Source organism: Ammospiza caudacuta, chromosome 5, assembly GCF_027887145.1.
Source record: "Ammospiza caudacuta isolate bAmmCau1 chromosome 5, bAmmCau1.pri, whole genome shotgun sequence".
Lineage (NCBI taxonomy): Eukaryota > Metazoa > Chordata > Aves > Passeriformes > Passerellidae > Ammospiza > Ammospiza caudacuta.
In genome coordinates this window covers 32405228-32427823 of record NC_080597.1, presented here as the reverse complement: position 1 = coordinate 32427823, position 22596 = coordinate 32405228, and the positions used below count along the sequence as shown (strand labels likewise).

Below are 22596 nucleotides of genomic sequence, written 5' to 3'. Positions count from 1 at the left end.
AGGAGAAAAAAATGAGAGGAAAACACAAAATGCAAATCTGCTCCCTCTCTGGCCTGGCCTTCATAGGTATTAGTATTTGTCCTAGTTGTGAGAAACAAAAGGTAATATTCAGTAATTGCACATACCTTATTTGTGGCATCAATAAATTTGACTCCCTTGTAAGAGACAGACAGGACAATAGTTGGTACTTTCTTCATTTGTTCTGTAGACTTCTGAAACCAAAACAAAGATGCTATTATTCTTAGAGTTGTGTTGCATTGCAATAACAGTGCTCTCTTCTTCTGATTTAATGCCTAAGTTAAATAAATATTTTACTTTTTCTTCAGCCAGCTGTGCTCTGGGTTTATGCTCCCTTGTAGTTACAAAACTAAAACAGCTTTAAGTTTGTTGTGAGGATAATAAAAATTCTCCTTTTTTTAGCACAATGAGAAGAGAATAAAGTAACTTTTCCAGGCTTACAAAGACCAGTCATGCAACCAGTGTTTCCCAAAATGTGTGTGTTTAGGACATGTATTTGATATGCTCCATCCACTGCTGCCTCCCTCCCCTTCTCCTGCCCTTCCCAGCTGTAAAAATCAACAGGACAGTACCTCTTGTAGTACCATTTCTTTGCTGCAATTATTTATTTAGAAATATTTCCCTTCCTGCAGCTGTATTTGTGCCATGAGGTATCCCTGCAGCCCGCCAGGCCTGCCAGTCAGTCTGTCAGCCCAGTGCTGTATCTTGTCAGTCTGGCTGTCTGCACTTCCAGTGCAGCTGCTTTACACATGAATTAGCACTGAGGCTCATTCTGCATTCCCTCAGTGCCAGGTTCTCCTACCTACAGTTCATGCCCTCCTATAAGATTGTTTTTCCTTTTATGCTAGTCTACTTCTGTGTGCCTTCAGCGTGATGCACACAGCAAACATATTTCCCACTGAACAGACTGGGAAAATATTTGGGGCAGATTTAAGTTCTCTGCAGAAAAAAAAAAGTTCTTTCGTTTACAGATTAAATTTCCTAGAACAACCCCAAAACCAACAAAACAAAACTCCCAAATGTGGCATAATATTTTATAACTGATTTGAAGTATTTTAAGGTTGACAACAATGATGGACTAGACTATTCTACACATTAGATTGTTCTATAGTAACATTCAGAAAATGGTTATTTATGGGATTGTCTGCAAACAATCACGGAGATCAGTCAAATATTTTCCAGAGAGGAAATAAACTATTGACAGTTACAGGTAAACATGAAGAAACATCAGCACACAGAAGGAGAGTGTAAACACACAAGTCTAGAACTGGCACATAGGAAAATCATTAAAGCAGCTGAACAAAAGTAGCACTGGTGGCTTTGTATTATTCAAAAAAAGCCCAAAGAAGCAGAGATAGAAATTTGAAAACACAAACTGTAACTAAAAAATATGTCTGAAGAAATAGGCAATGCTAACACTAGAGAGCAAAATAAACAGAAATTTAAAACAAAAAAAACCCTGTGATCTTGTCTCCTTATTGGCTCTTGATCCTCCCAGAATCAAACAAGGCTCCATTTCTGTCAGCATAAAATTCAAAGCTACAGATCCAGTTATGTTCTGCAATTAGTGTCCATGCAGGCTAAGACCTCATATTAAAGTTTCAAGGAGAGCCCCACCCATCTGTGTAATAGAGAGGATTGTTGGATCTCTCTGTATCAAATGACGAGAGACTTGAGACAGCAACCAAGAGTCAATTTACCCCAGAGAAAACTCCTTTCACCCAGAATGCTCGCCACTTTTGAGAAATGAAAGCTTAAATGATAAAACATCTTGAAGAATTTTAACAAATTCTGAAGAAAGACACTAATCTAATTTGCATGCCTCTGAACTGAGTGGAGTGGTATCCCTGCCAAAAGTAGAGCAGGCAGCTACCTGTGTGTATATATGTGTGTCACTTTAACAGATCTTTAAACAGATCTTTTCATAAAATTCAATTTCAATGCACAGAAAGCATGACACTGACTGTACAGAACCTGCAGTACATACATCTGTCAGAATAACAAGCAATAAACCCCATCTATGCTCATACTAGACAAAATAGTCACAAATATGACCACTTTAAAGGTCTGGCAGGGCAGCAATCATTCACCTTTTGTCCTTTCAATTTAGTCCAACCGCTACACACAAGAGAGCTTTCTTTTCCATTTTGATTATTGTAATTACCTCCTTCATTGTCTCCTTAACAGCAAAATTCCTTTTCTCCAACATGCTATACAAACACAGCTACTACGTTCACATATTTTAGTTTTTCAGTATAATTCTCACTGTCTGGTATTTGCCATAAAGTGAAGCATCCTGTTGGTCAGGCCACATTGTATTCATTACCTCGTTCCTCTAGACCTTTAGTTTGTAATTTAATCATCTTCATCTGCTCCACATTCACCTGGGTTTTTCTTGACCAGACCTGACCTCTAGTATTTAATCAGGGTTGCAAACTGCCAGAAGACTGTCTCTGAGTGAAACAGCTCATCAAGATGCTATTAAATTACAGCTGGAAAATTAGGAAACGAATCAGAGACTGATGGACATTTGTAATTTATTAAGCCAAACCATCTCAGCTGGTAAGGAGCACAGGCTATTCCTCATCAGCTTGCAAACCATACAAACCCCAGGATTTGTGCTGGAAGGTGTTCTGGAAGATTGCAGTCCAGTGTAGAATCTGGGGTAACAATTCTGCACTTGTACTCTCTCTGAAACAACCAGCTGGGCAGTGGAATAACATCCTTTGTTATTACGACAGTGCCATCGAGAAAAACACACAGCTCTATTCCCTGGCTCGACTCTTAGTGATACAGTAACTGAGGTCCACCAGATAATTATAATTTCCAAGCAGTTTCCAGGCTTCAACAGTTTAGAGTTGTCATGGTGAGCTCACACTATTTGACTGTTGTTGCTTTCTTTTTAATGAAGGAGTTGTCTGCCAGAATGAATTCAGAGATACAGTATGAACACCTTTTGCTCAGGCCCTGTAGGTGCTTTGGCTCTGAATTCTAGGAAGCTGAGATGAAGTCCCACAGATTCCTTGGTCAGACATTTCACACCTCTGTGCAGGCCAAGTGGGCATCTCTGCCCATGTCTGTGCCCAGAATCTGAGAAGAAGGTGGGACACAGGAGTCAGTACTCCCTTTCCTCAGGCTTTTCAGGTTCTAGCCACTGTACCAACTCCATGAGGACACAATGAGATGACAAAATATTCTTGTCCATCTGGTGTCTCTATGGGAAGCATATGGACTTGAGCCAAAGTTGTAGGAGCCTCAGCTGAAGGCTGGCATTGGATGTCATGTGCATGCTGACATATGGTCTCATGCTCCAAGGCATGTTCATACCATAGTAGCAGGATTATATTTCATCTCACAAAGAAGTAATCACAGTGACAGGACACTGTCTTTGGGCAACTGCTCACTAGCCTGGAACTGGTCATAGCTCCTGTGAACTCCACTGTTTGTGACTGTAACTGGCTCTTCATTTCAAGACACTTCTTTAGGAGAATCACCTGGGTGAACAGCAAGCCTATTCCAGGCTCCTTGCCAGGGCCTGCTGCTCATCAGCTGGTCACCCACATCAGGACAGATGTGCATGCCCCATCTCCATGGGTGCACTGCTCCTGCAGGCAGGAGCCTCTGCACAGGCTGCACTGCCACAGGGACTGAGCTTTGGTGCCACCTCTGGAATCCTTGCTGCCAGACAGGTAAATGACTATGTGAAAGCAGGCCATGTATAATTCAAGAACCATAAAACAGGCTTGTGTGCATACACAGCAAGATAGAAGAAAGTAACACCATCCTAAATCTAATGTGACATATGTACAGCTTCCCCAGACTTCTCAAAAGACACAGAGCATCTTTCTCTTCAGAACAAGGAACATCTGGAGCACCAGTCTTGTCTGTATTTTGATGCAGCTGCTGCAATGAAGCTGCTTCATCCCCTCAGCACCCACAATGCAGATGAGGTGAGTGGAAGAAGGTAGAAGGTACCCTCTGCATAACTACCTGGTTACTACAGTGGCTGCTTTTACAATAAAGGTCTGAACTTGAGACTGTTCTGAGTTTGCATCTGAACCCACTGCTGCCATTATGTAGGACAGTGCCAAAACCCTGCATAGGCTTGGACAGTGCTGGTCCCAATTTCTTCTTTTGAAATGGGTCACAAGGAGATGCAAGAGCAGTGGTGCTAGAGAGAGCAAGAGAGGGAGTGCAATCTTGCTTCTCATCTTGTTCATGGGTTTTCTTTAGTTTCAGTAAAAAAAAAAATCACTCTCCTATCCAGAGCCTAAACTTATTTTCATTTTACTACAAATTGTCTTAAGTAGGTAAAGCATTTCCACTTGCATATTGATTTTGAGTTAAAGGCTGTGCAGAACCGCTATACATTTATTTAGAATATAAAATAAAATCCAACTAATTTGTGATCCACCCTGACAGCATGCCTAAAAAATCTAGGTAGTTAACAATGACTTAAGAAGCAGAGGACTTAATAAAGTAATATAAACTAGCAGTTTATTTTTAAAAAGCAAATACGAAACCTGCAACCCTGAAGGGCCTTTAACCTTTTCAAGACAGGATTGTACCTAATACCTTATTCTATGCAGAACTGAGAGCACTAATTCAAAACCTTTGAATGTTCCTGCAGTGTACAAACAAACCGTGGTATCTCTGAGCACACACCCACACAAAGCAGCTGAATAAGAAATTCAGAAACACACATAGAATGGTGTCCAAGTAAGATGCTAACAAATTCCCTTGATATACTGTAGCATATGGTGTAACACAGCCCCCTCTGAAAATCTTTCATCTCATTTATTTATTTTCTGCAAGAGGAAAGGGAATACACTGGTACTTCCACTTTGTTATGCTGACCACTTCAATATACTTATACATGCATTTATAACTAGATCACTCAGCTTTCATACAGTGGCCAAAATGAAACAGATTCACTTTTAGGTTTATATGTAATTATATTTGATATTGCAAATACACAGGAAAGAAATATTATTCAGCTATGACAAGTCACTAACAACCTCATACATACATAAATTCCAAGTAAAAGTTTATGAGCCTGTAAAATCTTAAGTCTTCATCTTGATTTTCTACTTTTGCAAATTAATCTTCATTCCTATATTGATTTTTAATATCCATATGAACACTGTAGCCGGCAATTCTATCCAATTATGTATTGGAATCCACTTCATTATAAGAATCTGAATATTTTCCCAAACTGGTAGTAACTATTAATTCTAAATGGCATCAGACTGCACATTTTAAAACATGTGTTAGTACCACCTACTATCATACCAGTAAGTCTGGTATTTATTTAAGCTTATGAAACTTTACTAAATAGTTCACAGAATTGGTGAAATCTCAGTTGGAGGGGAACCAGAAGAATAACTGAATCCAATCCAACTCCTGGCCCAAAAGTCACACCCTTGCCTGAGAGCGTGGCCCAAACCCTTCCTGAGCTCTGCCAGGCTGGTGCTGTGACCACTGCCCTGGGGAGCTGTGCCAGTGCCCAAACACCCTCTGGGTGAAGAACCTTTTTCTAATACCCAACCTAAACCTCCCCTGACACAGCTTCAGGCCATTCTCCTGGGTTCTGTTAGTGACCAGCACAGAGAAGAGAGCAGTGCCTGCCCCTCCTCTTCTCATCATGGGGAAGTTGCAGACTGCCATGCAGGAGCTGCCCTCAGTCTCCTCTTCTCCAGGCTGAACAGATCAAGTGTCCTCAGCTGCTCCTCATAAGGCTTCCCCTCAAGGCCCTTCAACATTCTCATGGCCCTGCTCTGGATGCTCTCTAACAGCTTCATTTCCTTCTCATAGCGTGGTGCCCAAAACCGCACACAGGACTCAAGGTGAGGCTGCAGCAGCGCGGAGTAAAGTGGGATAATCACCTCCCCTGACCAGCTGGGGAAGAGGAGCTTGAGTGAATCTCTTTGAGAAGATCATGCAGGAGATTAAATTGAAATAAAAAGTCTAACTCCACACATGTCCAGTTAGTTTTGAAGCCAATTTGCCTTTTAACAAATATTTACGTACAATTATACAATCTGCCTTTTAACAAATACTTAATAACTTCTCTCAGCCCAAAAAGTTTAAAAATGCATTACTGACATAATTTAAGACTTCTTGGAATAAAAGTACATCTGCAATCCTCGTGGTACTAATCTTTACTGCTCAACAATTAGTGGATGCCTCCAAGCTACATTGTTAATATGAACAGTGCACCTGGGGTGATGCACCTAGTGGAGAGTGAGATGTTTTTTTCTTTTGCAGTATCTCTGAACATTCCTCTGCATTCCAACTGCCCTTGAGATTCCTCTTAGCCAGAATTCAAGGACATACAATCCTCCGAACACATGGTACAGCATGATGTGGATGTGCATAGAGACTGAATGTTCATAAGATCTTCCACCACTGCTTATTTTTTCCTTATGAGTAATATCCATGTGCCTGTTTCACTGCAGACCCTCTGAAAGCAGTGGCCACACAAGAGAGAGGCAGAGCTACAAGTCTCCAAAGAGCAAAGACTGAAGAATCTAAATCCCAAAATAGTGTTTGGTGCTGACATGGTATTTGCTGAGAGAGTTTCACCAGGAGGCATATGCAGACTTCTGCTTCTGGAGGAAAAATGAAACAGAGATTGAAAAGCAAGAAAGGGTTTAGCAAAAACCAGGAGATTGCCATCTAAATTCGGTTCTTTCCTTACATAAGAAGAATTGAAAGGAGGAAGAAAAGCCCTAGATGCTGCCTGTTTTCAGTGAGTCAACTCTGCCTCACTTTCCAGAGATAAGAGAATCAGGTTTTATAGCAACTCCAACTTTTGACATTTTGGTCTTAAGTCAGCAAGACATTTCACCGGCTTTGTGAGCAGAATTATATTGCTGGTTCCTCAGAACTTTGACCTGAAATTTCAGAACCTATTCCTAGCAAGAAAATATTTAAGAAAGAAATATAATAGTTAGGAAGGTGGCAGGATCCAAGAACCAAATTTAAGTTCCCTTCTGCTGCAGTAAATATTTGACTGGTTTAGACAATTCAGCTGGTGTGTGCAACATCAGTGATTTAACACAGCTGCAAAGAAAGAATCTACCTTGTTGCTGTGCTCATGCCAGTAAATATAAAACAATCCCCTTCCCACCTGTCAAGGAATTCCGATGTGTAAATGCCAAATTAAGTCTTCTGTAGAGAACAAGTCTTTTTCCAGCTCAGAATTTACTTTAACCCTTGCCTTTATTTTAATGTAATCTTATACTCCCTTCATGTTCCTATGATAAATTGTGATGAAGGCAGCAATCTGATTGAAAACTCAACTTGCAGTATTTCCCATTTCACAGTGAAAAAGATGAACTCTTAATTTCTTGAAAGCATCTCTCAAATATAATTAATGAATCTATTCTGGCCAGGACAGCAAGGTTTAATCTCCAAGTAGGAAAGGTCATTTACAGTGGGTGGAAATGGAAATAAGGAGACAATGCTGTCCACTAGAGAGGGAGTTTGTGAGAGAAAACAGCTGGAAACAAATAAGAAACTGTAAAATATAAAGGAGTGCAAATATATTAATAGAAAAGTGAAGTTCTTGACAAATATCCATAATTTTGCATGGTTACATGATTCTGTAGTTTGGATGGGGAAAAAAAAGATGTATAACCTTGACCCCAGTGTTGAGCTCCAGCTACTGCATCTGCATGGCTTTCCCCAAACAAATCCATCACCTGCCCTGCTAGAGCACATTGCTGCACAATGCTAAGAGGCACACTGGATTTCCAAGAAGAGTTATTAACGTAAAGGTTCCCAGGTTTTATTTTGTTGTAGCTCTTTTGTTTTGTTTCTTTTTTTTAAATTATTGTTCTTGGTGGGTTTTTTACATTATAGAAGATTGAGGCTCTCCTTTCCCTTTTAAGCTGTAAGAAGGAGGCTGCTGTAAGCCTCTCTGCAAAGAGACACAAGGGATATCCACATGACACTTCCCTGGAGAACCAAAACCATCAATTGCAATAATTGAAAGCCCTGGGAGCATCTACAACTAACAGTGAGGGATCTGCAGTCAGCAAACATGTCATTTTTGTTGTTTCTCTGTATTTATAAATGATTAAGGAAGATCAAGATTTTTTTTCACCGATACACTTCTTTCATCCTTGTGCACCTGCTGACTGCAAGACAACCAGTAAATGTCAATGCTTTTGAGAGCAGCATTAGGTTAAAGATGGACAATCAAAAGCCACATTGAGAGAAAAATTAGGTACCTAATTGCATACATTCTCCATAAATCCACTACGTGGCTGAGTCCAGAAAGATTAAAAAAATTGTGGGGAGTGACCTCCACCTGGTACAAGTTTATATTTGACATATAAATCCCCATACCTAACATGTTTCAGATTGCAGCAGGCTGTAGTCTTGCAATATGTGCATGGAATAACAAATAAAATATCAGAATAAAAAAATGCTGTTCTTTCACAATAGTAAACCCTATGTAAAGATCTTGCTGCTTCTAGAGACACTGGACAAGTGTAAAGAATTCAGTACCTGAGAGCCAGACAAATAATACATCTAGCTTTTCACTTCTCTTTCTTGTAAGTGAAATGTACCTTTCAATACATTTCAAGTAAAATGTAGCTATAACAGAAACCAGCTTTTCAATGACAACCCAAGGTTACTTAAACACAGTAATGAACACCGCAGAAAAATTTCAGGATGACTTTGCACAACCTGGACTCCCAATTCACTGATAACAACTTTCAGGAGACATCCACAGGGAGAAAGTTTTGGAAAAATATACATTTTTCTCACTGGGAAACAGGCTAAAGTAATAATTTGTTCCCATTAAGTCAAACATTTTTGCTTTTGACTTGAATAGGAAGATGATTAAAAGGATACACAGAAAGAACAGATGAAATCCTGATTAAAAACTGCTTTATTCAAATATCTTTGCAACGAAAAAACCCTCAAACCATAAAATAAACACTCTCACAGAACAATTTTTTCAAAAGAGAATGTAAAAAACGAATGTACATAAAACTCCATCACTGTATTATATAAGTGTCCTGTATGGCACTATAGAAAACTAGTGCAACTGCACTATTTATATAGGAAATGTGTATTTTAAATTAAATCTGTTTTCAAACACTTAGTTTTTCCAGTTGTATTAATTTTAATTGGCCAAAGTTATTACTTATAGAAATATATATTAAAATGCCTATAAATTATTTAGAGTGCCTTTTTTGATGTTAAGTCTCCTAGTTCAGTCAGAAAAGTTACTGAAGTTGCTATATACTACTATAGTGCCAAATTCTGCCCTAATTTCTGAACATGCATAATCCTAAAGAATCAAACTGCTAAGCCTGACAGTTTGAAAACTGGATTGGAAGATGGCATGCCTGCAGCCTCTATTAATTCCCCAGAACACGTGTATGTGATTGTAGATCCCTCTGTGCCAAATTGTTGGGGTTTTTTCAGAGGAGTTTAAGCCCAGGTAAGAAATGATTAGCATGTAATTAGCTGAAAAGCCTCAGATCTTCAGGCAATCTATAATTGTGAATTACTGCCAGCCCTTAGCTAAACCAGCTTGTATGGAAGTCTGTGTGCTGCACATGTAACCAGCAGGAAATGGTTGTCTGATTGCATGAATTTTACACTTCTTCCTGCTTTCTGGTCTGAATGTCACCTCTTGTGCTCAGAGACATCTTGCTTAAGAGACTCATGATACACAGAAGAAAAGATTTTGCTCATTCATCTAGGTAATTGCACAGGTTTGGTAGATTAGCAAACAATTATTTTCTTCATTAATTAATCATGCCAGCCATGATATGCTCACCATTGCTGGGAACAGGTGTGTTCTTATTACAACTACAGCTGGGAATAAATCAGACTATGGCTTGTTTTGCATTTCCAGCAGCAATGTTTCTTGGAGATAGACTACTGTAATTTTCTACAAACCAGTATCAGGCCAAAGAGGTACAGGAAAACATATTCTTAATAGTCTGAAGGAAACCTAGTTTCTTTTCCACCATGAGATGAAATTGAGTTAGACCCCATTTCACCCTTTAATCAAAAAGCATATAAGTAACTAACAATTAAAGGAAATAATCATGTGAGTAAAAATTATCCATAGGATTATGTAATTGTTGGATTAGACCATATTTAAAAACCAATATGCTTGGTAACATGTTAAATATTTACTACTGCATATTTAACATTGAAAATTCAATCTAGATTATCATATAAAAGCTATACATTCTGTTTATAAAACAACTGGATATGGGCATGCTTAATTGTGTGAACAGTACTTTGAAACATACTCAAAGATTCATGAGAAACATAGCACAAACATTTGGGGGTTTTTGTTAGATACAACATGCAAAATAAAAAATTATCTTTAAACTTTGGTATTACTTCAAATTAAGATATAAGACAGAATAGATTCCCTATTGAATATCAATGTAAAAGGAAGGAAAGGAAATGGGTAACAGTACATTACAAAAGCAAAAAGGGTACAGTACAAGCATTCACAGTTATTTAATACTATTACAAGAGAGAAGGAGTAGGTTTACAAACTTACCCTCATCTTTGCACATGCATCCTGTGTTGACTCTGTGCCTCTTAACTCTTTTACCAGCATAGAACCTAAATACTAGAACAGAAATCCATTTAACTTAGATTAACTGAAATTCCAGAACCAACAAACAGCTGCAGAAACGCACAAAAAAAGCTTTAAAAAACGTAGTGCTAGCAATCAATTTAACATATTGCTTTAGATCTTCCAGTTCTTTGACAAATCATTTAAAATAATATGTTAATCAACCCATGAAACAAGAATGCACAGCAACAAGTGTATTGAATCAGCTGGAGCATTTGAAACAATATCTGAAAGTCTTCTACCTTATAATTTTAGTTACTGAAACAACAAATAATACAGATTCCATCTTAAAAACCACATTTGATTATAAAATGGAGAATTTGCTTTTTTTTAGCTGCCATCTGCCAAACTCCTATTGTTATGTGTGCAGTCACGTGGATGAGAAGGCCAGCAGTGATCTTAACCTCAGTGTACTCAATGTGGAACTAATTTATGTGCAAATAGAGCCCGATGTCAGCAAAGCGAGACAATAAATCTGCACTATAACCAGCTTAAACCATGATTTCTTCCTAAGGAAAGGCTGCCCCTGAACTTATTTTGAAGGCCTCAGTGATCTGGAGGAGGCTGTGAGAGGAGGCAGCAGGGTGCTGTGTCCTGGCTCAGCTCACTGTGAGAAGCCCTGGGAGAGGCCTGCTCATCTCCAGGGCTAGCAAGGCAGGCAGGCCCCAGTGACACAGCCCTGTGCTGCAGGCTCTCCCTCACTGTGTCACTGGTTGGCACAGCCAGGCTGAGCCCTCCTGCAGCCTGGCAGCAGCCTCTGCTCCCCTGAGCACCCCCTGCACTGTGGTTAAATGGAGCTGCTGCACCATCCCTGCCATTCCCATCCAGCAGAGAGGGGTCTTGTTACAGCTACCAGGCTGAACCAAAGCCACAGCCTGCTCTGCATTTCTCCTGCAGGTGCCACAGGCCTGCAGACCTGTGGGGGTGTGTGTGCCCTTAGAGCTCTGTGTGAATGGGACATTGCTGAATTTCTGTATGATGTCGCAGGCAAGTCTGGCTTAACTGAGCAGAGAGCACAGCAAGGCCCCTCTCACCTGCTATTCCCCAGGCACAGGGGAATCTCTCTCTGTATTCTCACTGCAGCACAAGGCCACAGCTTCTCCTGAGTCTCCAGTTCTAAGTGAGCAACATGGAGCTGAAGATACACTGTGAGAGTATGCTGCCGGAGGAGAGAAAGCACTGTGGAAGGCACCTTCCAGAGGATGCTGTAACCCACCACTGCTGACCTGTCTCACTCTACCAGAATGTCTCCTCTTGGAAACAGCCTAAACTGACCCAACCCAATGGTGACCAGCTTCAGCTTAGACAAGAACCTATCAAAATGAACTTCAGTTACAGATAAAGCAAGCTGGAACTGAACACAAAGTGTATTGGTTCAGTTCTCTGGTCTCCTGACCTAAACTGAGATCTTTTCTTTAAAGCCTTCAGTTTACACTGTGTACAGCAGGAGTCTCTGACCTGCAAGAAAATGCATAAATATTTCAACGTAGACAGTAGCCAACACAGCAATTAGTGAGAAACACTTTATAGGGCATTAGAAATGGGCCAGTGAGCAATATCAACACTACCAGATAAGCACAAGCATAAAGGAATGAATGAAGGGCATTCCTAGAGGACTGCAGATGTGAAAGATTCATAAACTGAGCAGCTGGGAGTCCAGCTGGGGCCTTGCTGGTGATGTGAATAGGGCTTTGGGCAATAATTTGATGGGACAGTTTGATGTTGCCCTTGAAGAAAAATAACATATTTAAAGCAAACTCTGAAATTAGAAGAGTAAACAAAACCATATTGAACTTAATTGTATTTTTCTCTGAATCCTGCTGTCTGACACATCTGGAATCTTTAGCCTTCTCTGGGCAGGTTGCAATTAATGTCTTCAGTTTTTTGGTTGGTTGAGTGTTTTTTGTTTTGCTTTGGGGGTTGGTTTTTTTTTCCTCTCATTTTTCTAGAGACTACAGTAAAACAAATTGGTTTTTCCTCGAAGACTACTAGTTGGTCAGGCACCTGGGTAAAAAAGCAGTGCTTTTTGCTTCAGGCAGAAGAGGAAGAAAGAGAAGAGAAGGAGAGCACCTGTCCCATCTGCACAGCAGCAAAAAGCCTCAGCTGAAGGCATTCAGAAATGCTTCCCAAGATGGACTGTGGAATAGACACGCAAATCACAGCAGTACCATCCAATTTAGATGTCAGAAAAATCCAAAACTCTTGGAAGAAATTTTGCTTCCTTTTGACTTTCTGTGCTTTTGGAAACAGTCCTCCTCAAACACCCAGGGCATGTGGGAGCAATACAGAGAACATCCAACAGTTTAATTGATTGATGTGGCATAGAGTGCAAGCTACCCCAATTATAACTTAAAGCTGAGGTCAGTACAGCTCAAGGAGCTGAAAAAAAGGGGTGGCACATGGTCCTTAGGAAAGTAAGGTCTTTCCTTAATCACCACTAACTTGGATATTCCTGGTCATTCCAACCTCATTTCTTTAATAATCCATCTTCCAATCTACTACAAAGGTTACATTAGATTATGAATTTACTGCTGGATCATACAAAAAAAAAGAGAAAGGGCATTTGAGATAGACATTTTCACTTCACTGAAAACTATGAACAATATTTAAAGAACTAGAAGTTGCTAGCCTTCCTTTTCAATCTGAGGTGAGCAAGGAGGTTTTGAATAGTAGGAGAACAAGACACAGCAGGTGAGAAGGTCCTTGGCCATCATGCTGAGGAAGACAGAGGTTCTAGTACTGTTCAGGGATGATCACTGTATGCATGGCAATTTTTAACCCCATGAAGGTCCAGTGGATACAGATGTGCTCCAGAAAGACAGGTCTGTAACACTCCTTCTGCCCCTCCTCAGAGGGAGCCAGGCTCTGTCTCATCTGCTTTTAGTCTCTAATTCCTACCTTTCCAGATATGCTTTAAATCTGATCCAACTGTTCCCTAAAATGCAGCACTATTTAGTGAACAGAGCATTATCCTAAAAAGCATCCAAGGCCCTTCAAGTGAAGAGGATCTCAACGCCACGTCCTGGACCAGCAGTTAACCCCCAGCTATCATCCTAAACTCACTGCAACTACTGAGCCCTTTCCTTTGTCCATAAGCCAGCCATATGGTTGCCACCTCCAGAGAGTACACAGAGGGGGCTGGCAGGCACCTTCAGCAGCTTCAACAATGCTTTCCAGCAAAGTCAGAAGGGGAAATGCAAGCATTTAAAAAGGTGGGCTGAGATACCTCTTCACCTCCCCAGAAGCTCCAGTCCCCCCACCCTGTTGACAGGGAACTCAGGATTTCAGAAAACTGTTTTTCATTAAAAACACCACCTTCCAATGACTCTCTGTACTACAGGAAACCCTTCTCTCCTCCACAAACATTTATAACAGCTAGAGAAGACTAATTGTCTTTAGTTGTAGAGAGAAGCTCTATTTCTCCAGGGATGGGAAGTGGTAACTGCCTGCAGCTACATGGAAGTAAAAGTAAGTATTTTTGCCCTGATGGAATTGCCTGTTACTGGTACTTCAAGTAGCCATCAGGTTGGGAGAGGTCTGAATGTGCCCTTGTTCCACAGATGAAAAACACTCAGGACCCTCACTTCCTTTTTGTCTATTGAGGGTGGGACCTTCACCTCCTTTTTCTCTATTTCCTTTCCCCAAAACACCTGTATAAAACTCAGGTGAGGTAACACTTTAACTGCTGTGCACACAGCATCAAGGTAGGTATGAGGTAGGTATGTTTTATTATTCTTCCATAACTACTGGACAGGGATTTGTAAGAAATGAAAAGTAGAGGTCCTTGCTCTCACTGTCACTTCAACAACACTTAACCACTTACTCACAGTGCCCTTTCTCTAACACTAATGCCACATGGACTGCAATGCATCACACAATTCATAGCAAAAACGTACTGTGTATCCTTGTTTCTCATTTATTACAATTACAATACTTCAGAAGTAGTGACCTGTCTCTCTAAAAGTGACTGAAAAAATATTATAAATGAAAGTAAAACACAGTAGCCTATCAAAATCCAAGTTTAATGTCTCTACCCCAAATCAAAGCACTAAATTTATTCACACTTACAAAGGCTTTATAATCGCATGACTGGAAGATGAGTTTCTCTGGATGATGTTGCCAATATTGTACAGGCGTTGATGCTGTGGCTTCATTTGGAGGTCGTAAGGTAATTGAAGGCTCTCCCCAGTCTCCTGTCTGAAAATCACAGTTGTTCAAGATGTAAGAGTATGTGCAGGAAAATTCACTATAAAGTAGCCCTCCACTGTTGTGCTCAATTAACAAGGATTTATTTTATACACACAGAGCCATGTTACTAAAATAAGGGAACACAACTCCTACAACATTTTTCGTGATTTAATTTATAATCCAAAGTCATCTACTGTAGTGTTTAATGAGGCTTTAATTAAATCTCTTTGCTTTGAGAATAAAATCATTAGGCACCGGAAATGTTCCTTAAAAACAAGTGTTTACAATACATATATGAGGATGAGAGCACTTGAAAAAATCATGAGATGCACAAAAATGCCTTTCACAAATTCTGCTATGTGTTTTACAAGATTTTCTGCACAGTTAATACGCCTTCCATTATCCAGCTCATATAACCAATAACTAACTTTCCTAAATGGCTAAATAACACAGACTTTGCTTTGATCTGAAGATTTATACATTCTTCAAACACACAAGGCATTCTTTAATCTCTTTATGAATATTTACTTTGATCACCTTCTCTTGATGCCTCATTGTGGAGGTACTAACATTGTCCTTCCACATTCATCATTCCCATTGATATAGGAGATTGCCTTTCTGAGCTGTGCTCTCCCCTCTTTCCTCAAAGCCCTCAGAGAACACAGGAGTGCAGTTTGCTACCACATCCCTTGGCAGCACACTTTTCTTCCCTCCAAAAGAGCCAATGCAGGCATCAGTGCAGGAATGTCCCCAGCCTGGCAGTGCTGGTCTGGGTCTCACTTGCCATTTTGGGTCATGGCTCCATAGGACCTGAACTGACCTCTCCTTAGGGGCTCCTTCTATCCTGCAGGTCCATGCATGAGCTCGCTTTAACCAAAAATGACCCATGCATGGACTTCTCCTCTTCCTAAGCCCTCTTCCCTCTGCCACCACTCTCACTTCTCTCCCATTTGGTCTGGACTGTCTCTCAAATCCCCTCTTCTCACAACTCCGTCTTTCTGCAATTACACATGTCCTTCCTGATCTTCATTCTTCTCCTGCCCATTCTTCTCTCTCAAACTACTTTACCCTTTCCTATATGATAATTTCGGTTTGGATTATGCTACTTCTTTCTTTACCTGCACTTATCTCTGTGTATTTTCTATATATGTCATATTGTTAAAATACACGTTGAAACTGACAAGGAATTGTTATCAGCATTTCACACAGAACATGGATAGAAGTTCAGACTTTTACAGCAAAAAGAAGTTAAGCATCAAAACACATGAAAAAAAATCTTACTGAAGACATTCAAAGTCTTGCAATCTATCACATCTTACTAATTAAGTCAGGACAGAGTAAACAAAACAAGTACATCATTTCATGTGTCACAAAATAACAAAATGACACGCATTTGCACAGCTCTGCAATGAAAAGCAAGAGATAAATCTGGAAACATCAACATTACCCTGCCAACATGGCAACTTCAAGCAAGAGAACATCATAAAACAAGTCAAACCTAGTTAGTTACTGTTGGCACCATTAGCAAATCTACCAATTACACAGTAGTGTAATTTCTGTTTTGCCTAGTTAAGTTGCTTATATGCCATGGATATGACTTCAGCATGAGATGTTGAAAGGAAAGCAGCAGGAGCAATTGCTCCAATTTTTGGCAGTTTGTATCCACAAAAGTGAATCCTTCTGGCCACTAATGCATAAAAAATTCCAATCTTATTTAATCTGAAGAAGGAATTTGATTTCCTTACAAGGCAGCTCTTCTCATAAAATAAGATTTCCATCATATTACAAGGGCAAGGATCTGCATCCTTATTAGTGGAGTCTGTCTTTCACAACAAGAGAAGATGGATTGCACCCATCACAAATTCTCACAGTGCGCTCAGCTGCCTCTTATGAACTGTTCAGGGCCAGAGCTAACAGACCACTTGATTTAGTTCTTCTTTTTCCCCCTAATAAAGACACACTCCTGCATGTTCTGTGTAGGGAAGCAGAGCTCAGGAGGTAATCCTGGCCATTTAGCAAAAGGTTCCTATGTGGACAGGGAGGAAATTCAGGACAGCCACAAAAGTACATCTTCTGACCACCAGTTTCTCTGCCAAGGACGCACAGGGATGGCCATGAGGCAGGAGCAGAAATCCTACTGAAAAGTGACCAGGGCTAGTGCTCCAAACCCTTCTGTAGCACTGCTCAGCAGGTGGCTTCCCTCACAGGCAGGAAAGGGACAGCACTGGCAAATTAAGCAGGGTACACAAGGAGTAAAGTGAGTACATAATTTTACAGTTTGTTTCCCTTTTGCACATTAAGCATGAAAAGTACAGAGAACTGCATTTTTTCTGCCTGTAAATAAAGGGCAGAAAAAGGGGAACAATGATTACCTCTTGTTTTGGCTCAATTTTATAAAGAAATGAGAAATAATCTTCACCCAGGCTAATAAAACTTGTGTATGAGACATTTAGAGAGGGACCATGTGGAGACCAGGTTTGTATCCATTGAATGCTCTATAAATACAATCATCTTACTACCTACTCCTTTTAAATTAGACAAAACAGACTTGCCAAGATTGCTATACATATCTCTAGGATGTTCTAAACATGCAATAGAGCTGAGGTTAGAGGAATGCATACATTCAGGATTTCTGTTGTTCCTAACAGACCACGGCCCCTGGAGGCCTTTCATGCACTTCCATGTGTCTTGTAGAGGAAGCAGCTACTAAGAAAAGTTTGTAAAATTAAACACATAGATATAGATTATAATGATGGATGGAGAAGATATTATACATAGGCAAAATTTTCTTTTACAGCTGTATCATTGGTGTTTTTTAATGTTCAGCAGAAGTGCCTCCCGGTTTCCTTTCCTTTTGTTTCTTACCAAACTCCTTAGACTTTTAAACAGTATTACTGTTAGTATTCATAAACTATTTAGACTGAGTTGTAACAGGGTAGTCTCCAAGGCCCAGATCCATGAAGACGTTTAGAAGTGTAATTCCTATTACATATGCCCTATGCAATTTCCTTTCCTTTCCTTTCCTTTCCTTTCCTTTCCTTTCCTTTCCTTTCCTTTCCTTTCCTTTCCTTTCCTTTCCTTTCCTTTCCTTTCCTTTCCTTTCCTTTCCTTTCCTTTCCTTTCCTTTCCTTTCCTTTCCTTTCCTTTCCTCTTTTCTTTTTCTAATTTTTTTTTTTTAATTTAGGGAAGAAACGCTTTTAAACAAGATTTAGAGAGCTAAATACATTCACAAATCTGTGTCTAAAAACCTCACCAAGAGTAAAGGGAGTTTCTCAGCTGACTGGCTCTAGTCAGATAGTGAAATTCTGAGATTTAGGATGTGATGATGACAGCTAACATCACATAAAATACAAAACAGGACCATCTTTGACCTAGAGAAGACTCGAAATCACAAGGCTCAAGTCAGGGTGGAAAAATATTAATTACTAATAGTCCTAAATCTGAGGAGTTGATGTGGAACAATTTATGGGTGATATATTGAGATTCAACTCTTTCATAAGCACCTAATACACTTTTCAAGCTGTACAGAAATGTTAATAAATTGCAGTGCAAGACCAACTATAATGTTTGATTTAAGTTTTAAAAATAGATATGATAGGATAAGGATTTTCTGGTTTGAATATTTCATTTGCAATTATAAGAAATAATCACACATTTAAGCTTATGTATTTTTTATGACACAATATACGAATGGAGATATTTATCTCTATGATGAAGTAGAAAGGCAAGAGATAATTTCTTCCTCATCTAACTTTACAGCTCATCAGACAGCTGTGCAATTTATCACATGGATTTTTCTGTACTGCCTGTGGTTTAGTATTCTAACCTCCCTATGACTTTAACCAGCACCTTTCCTCTCTTTGGCCTCAGCTAACTTGAAAAAGAAGATCTTTTGCTCTACATTTTGCAGATAAGTTATTTATAATCAGAAAATTGTCTCAAGGCAGGTGTCAGAGACGTAAGGATTCAATCCTTTTGCAATGACAACTTCTAACAGCCTTGGAGATCAATACCTTGTGCTCTTGCAGTGTTTTCTAACCCCAAAAATGGGCAGATATGCAGTTCTCAGTGCTCTGGAATGGGTTGGATGCTTGAAGTCAAATGAGCTAGAGAAGCAGACTGCAGCTATTATTTTCTCTACAATTTTTTCTACAATTGCTGCACATTTTCCTATCTCTTCCATTCTCTGAGAAGTGTAGTTGACTCATATTAATATAAGGCACCTGGATGCAGAGATAGTTGCAGATAAGAAGCAACCTCAATAAATCTATAAAAATCTAACACCTCCCTCGTCTTTTTATAAAAATGTCATGTTAAAAAACCTCCGTGCTAAATGGAAGAAAAAGCCAAGAAGGCCTGGTTTTGAGTGGTTTGAATGTAGTTATTTTTAACAAGGAGCACATCTTATAACTTTTCACCTGTTAAGCCTTATGCCTGGTTATGGTAACGTGTATTAGTCACCATGACAACAACAAATTTGAGCACACATGGATAAAACAGTTCTGGCTGAAAAATTTATAATTCTTTCCTGTAAAAATGTTAAATGTTCTGCAGACCAGTCGAATCCTCATTATTTGCTTGGGTTTTAATTCCTAGAGGAAGACAATTTTTTTTTAGCTCCTAAAATGTTTGGCTTTGAAATAATGGAAACAGGTTCATGGTGTACTTCAGATTTAAAATACTTCTGATGCTCGGTGGCCAAAATGACCCCTGTCTAGCAGAAATGTTCCAAGGAGGCATGACAGAACGAGGAGAAATGTACAGCTGCTCTCGAGTACTCTGCTGAACAAGTGGCTGCCGTCCTTACCATGCTGCAGTGTGGATCACCAGGTTTGCTCTCACGTGCACAGCGCTCATGACTGCCACACAAGTGACAAAAACTCGGGGCACCATGAGTCCAACTCCCCACAGTGCCTCTGCCAAGGCAGGGTGCAACCTCAGCTGGGCAAGGCCTCCGGACCGACACAGGGAGAGCAGCAGGACACACGGCGGGGGCCAAACTGTGCAAACCGAGCTGTTTACACGGTTTCCCGCTTCGGAAGAGGGAGCCAACAGAAACACGAGGAACAGAGTCCAAAGCTGCCCCGGGTGCTGGCGGTGCCCCCGTCCCACTCGCACGCACACACGGGGCCGACACACGGCAACCACACGGCAGGACACACGGACGGACGGACGGACGCGCGCACACACGGCCCCGCACGGGGCCCACGAGGCACGGACTGCTCCTCATTTCAGCGACACGACACCCGAGATAACAGCACGGCAACAGACTGCACATCCAGAGAGGGACAACACAGCCATTCATCGCTGTATCTTACATTATGGACCTGATGGATCGAGGAGAAAGGATATCCTGCATTCTGGTTGGTCCAGATCTCACAGACCGAAGACTGCTAATATAAACAGAAAACTGTATCTCATCTTGTAAATATTAATGCACTGCAACTGCCAAAAGGCAAGCAAGAATAATTAGGAAAAGGCTTGCAATAACACTAAAGAAGGAAGTAAAACAGTTGTAAAAAGTAATTCTATTATTTATTGGCTGACAAAATATTTTTGGACTGACAGAAAAGAGACATAGCTTATTCAGAGACTTTAGAAGAGGTTTCAGACTGTAAGTACAAGAAAACAATTTAGTCAGAAGCGCTAATGATGCAGAGATAAACTTATGCAAGCATAAATAGAAACTGCCTAGAGCAGAAGAAATATTGGTTACTTTCAGTTTTTGGCAGGGAAGAAGTTTGAAGTCAACATCCCAAGCAAGTTTTGAGACTTAAAACTCTCTCTGTTGGAGACATTCACAGGGAGAAAGGAAGGGGAAAATCTGGCAACACGATTAACAGGAAAAATACATTTTCTTTATAACAATTACCAGAAATGAATGCATTGCAATTTAGTGAAGCAGCTGCCCACCATCTCCTTCCAACAACAGTCCCTTTGCATACTAAGATACACATAATATTACCTTTGGCATTGACCATGACCCCAGTGTGTAGACGAAAGGTTTCAGCCTACCCTCTACATTATCGTACAGAGAATCTGTAGTAGCAAAGCAAAGTAAGCATATTGTAGCATCTCTAGCAAAAGCAGCAGAACTAGGCAAGCACAGCATTCACCAGCATCTTTTCTATATTTCCTTGTTTGGACAACCATCAATAAAGCATCTGTGGCACCTCAGCAAAAGCTAAGGTAACATTTTACAGTAGCCAGGCAACTAAAACAAAGCATCAGACATAGGATCTGCCCACGCTATCTTCAGCAGGCAGCAACAAAAGGCAATAAACAGACATGAAAAATGCAACTGCAGCATCCAGAAGAGATAGCAATTAATATTTCAGTAATTTAACAACATCAAGAACGTGCATTGCTGGTTTTTGTCAGCAGCAACAGCAGGAATTTAGCACTAATGCTCAAATCAACCCGAAGAAGTGCAAGTCTTCTTAAAATATGCTCTTACCTTTTGTAGCCTGCACCCTGGCTGGTGACAGAACAAGTTACCACTTCTATATACTGTCAGGGAAGCCTGGCATCCTCTGGACTGACTACAGAGTGCTGCCAGACAGCCTGGTGGCTGTCTAATGTTGTTAATTGTCCCTTATTTCCTTCATCATCTGAAATGCATGAGCACACAACCCTTCCTTCAGCTTCAATCATTTTAATACTTTCACAGATGTGGTTAATTCCACCTCCCTCATTTTGTTTTCGAAGTTCTTCGCTTCTCTTTCCTGACGTGCAGGGCTCTACATTTTGATAGCATTAGCTGATTAAAACTTTGACTTTTCAGTCTTCTACCTCATCCCCTGCAACTTGCTACAAACTAGTCCTCCTCCATGTGATGAACACATAGTCCCAGAGCAAGATCAGCAGCAAAACACTGCTGCTGCTTCTTCTGCTGTGCCATCCTTAGGACACTGCACTAGTGGTTACCAATGACTTTCTCTGTGTATGCCAAGAAAACTGACTTCTGGATGTTCTGGCCATACTGATCACTGTGATGCCTATATCTGTTAGCCTCAGGTGGGGAAGATTCCTGAATAGGAATTCATGGCAGAAGATTGTGCCTCTGCTTTGCAAGAGAAGAGTAAAGAGAAAGCATTTCCATGCTGGTGCAGCATGCCCAAACATCTGGTCATCAAGGTAGTCAAAGTAGTGAAGAAAACCGATGGCACTGCTATTTGTACACACCGAGGTACCAAAAGCAGGAGGGGATGCAGCAGGATACTGCATGCTGGCAGATGTTTGATTTCTCCCCAGCACTGGCAAGGGGTTGCCATGATGCTGCCACACTGTGCAACCACTTCTCAGCACCATGATATTCTTGAGACAAAAGTGTGCTCTTAAATGCTGCCCCTCTCAAGGACTTGCCTTTAGGGACTGGCATGGGGCCGCAGCCAGCTCAGTCCTTCAGCTGCCCCAGTGCTAACTCAGGGACAGGGAGCCCTGCAGCACGTGTGTGCTCAGGCTTCAAGTTGCTCCATTTAAAAAGAGGGCAGTGAATGAGTCCTCTCTTACACGTGCCAGTGGTATCCATCCTGCCCCTCCCTCCCCAGCCCACCTTTTCCCAAATGGAAAGTAGTGTGCAAGTCTCTGCTTCAAGAACTGTTCAAGTGAACTTCCCCCAACAAAAAGATTTACCTTCAGAATTACAGGTTTGAAGGATTTAGACTTAAGTGAAACAATTTTTAAATACAATGCACAACAAATCAAGCAGACCAGCAGAGACTGAGAATTTCCCACAACTCCACAAATGCCCAGTCAGGAGG

At 40.5% G+C, this 22596-nt stretch overlaps 1 protein-coding gene across 4 annotated transcripts in view; it reads right to left on the bottom strand.

The window, feature by feature from the left end:
* The window catches only part of ANKS1B (ankyrin repeat and sterile alpha motif domain containing 1B), a 412748-nt gene that overhangs the window by 12109 nt on the left and 378043 nt on the right, over positions 1-22596 (bottom strand). For 2 of the 4 annotated variants that reach the window (XM_058804621.1, XM_058804622.1), the window contains exons 20-23: positions 20152-20226; positions 14714-14842; positions 10568-10639; positions 126-212 (exon numbers count right to left, since the gene is read on the bottom strand). In XM_058804621.1, coding sequence (XP_058660604.1) covers positions 126-212; positions 10568-10639; positions 14714-14842; positions 20152-20226 — 363 coding nt within the window. The remainder of the gene's footprint in view (positions 1-125; positions 213-10567; positions 10640-14713; positions 14843-20151; positions 20227-22596) is intronic. The other 2 variants (XM_058804623.1, XM_058804625.1) reach the window with 2 other exon arrangements.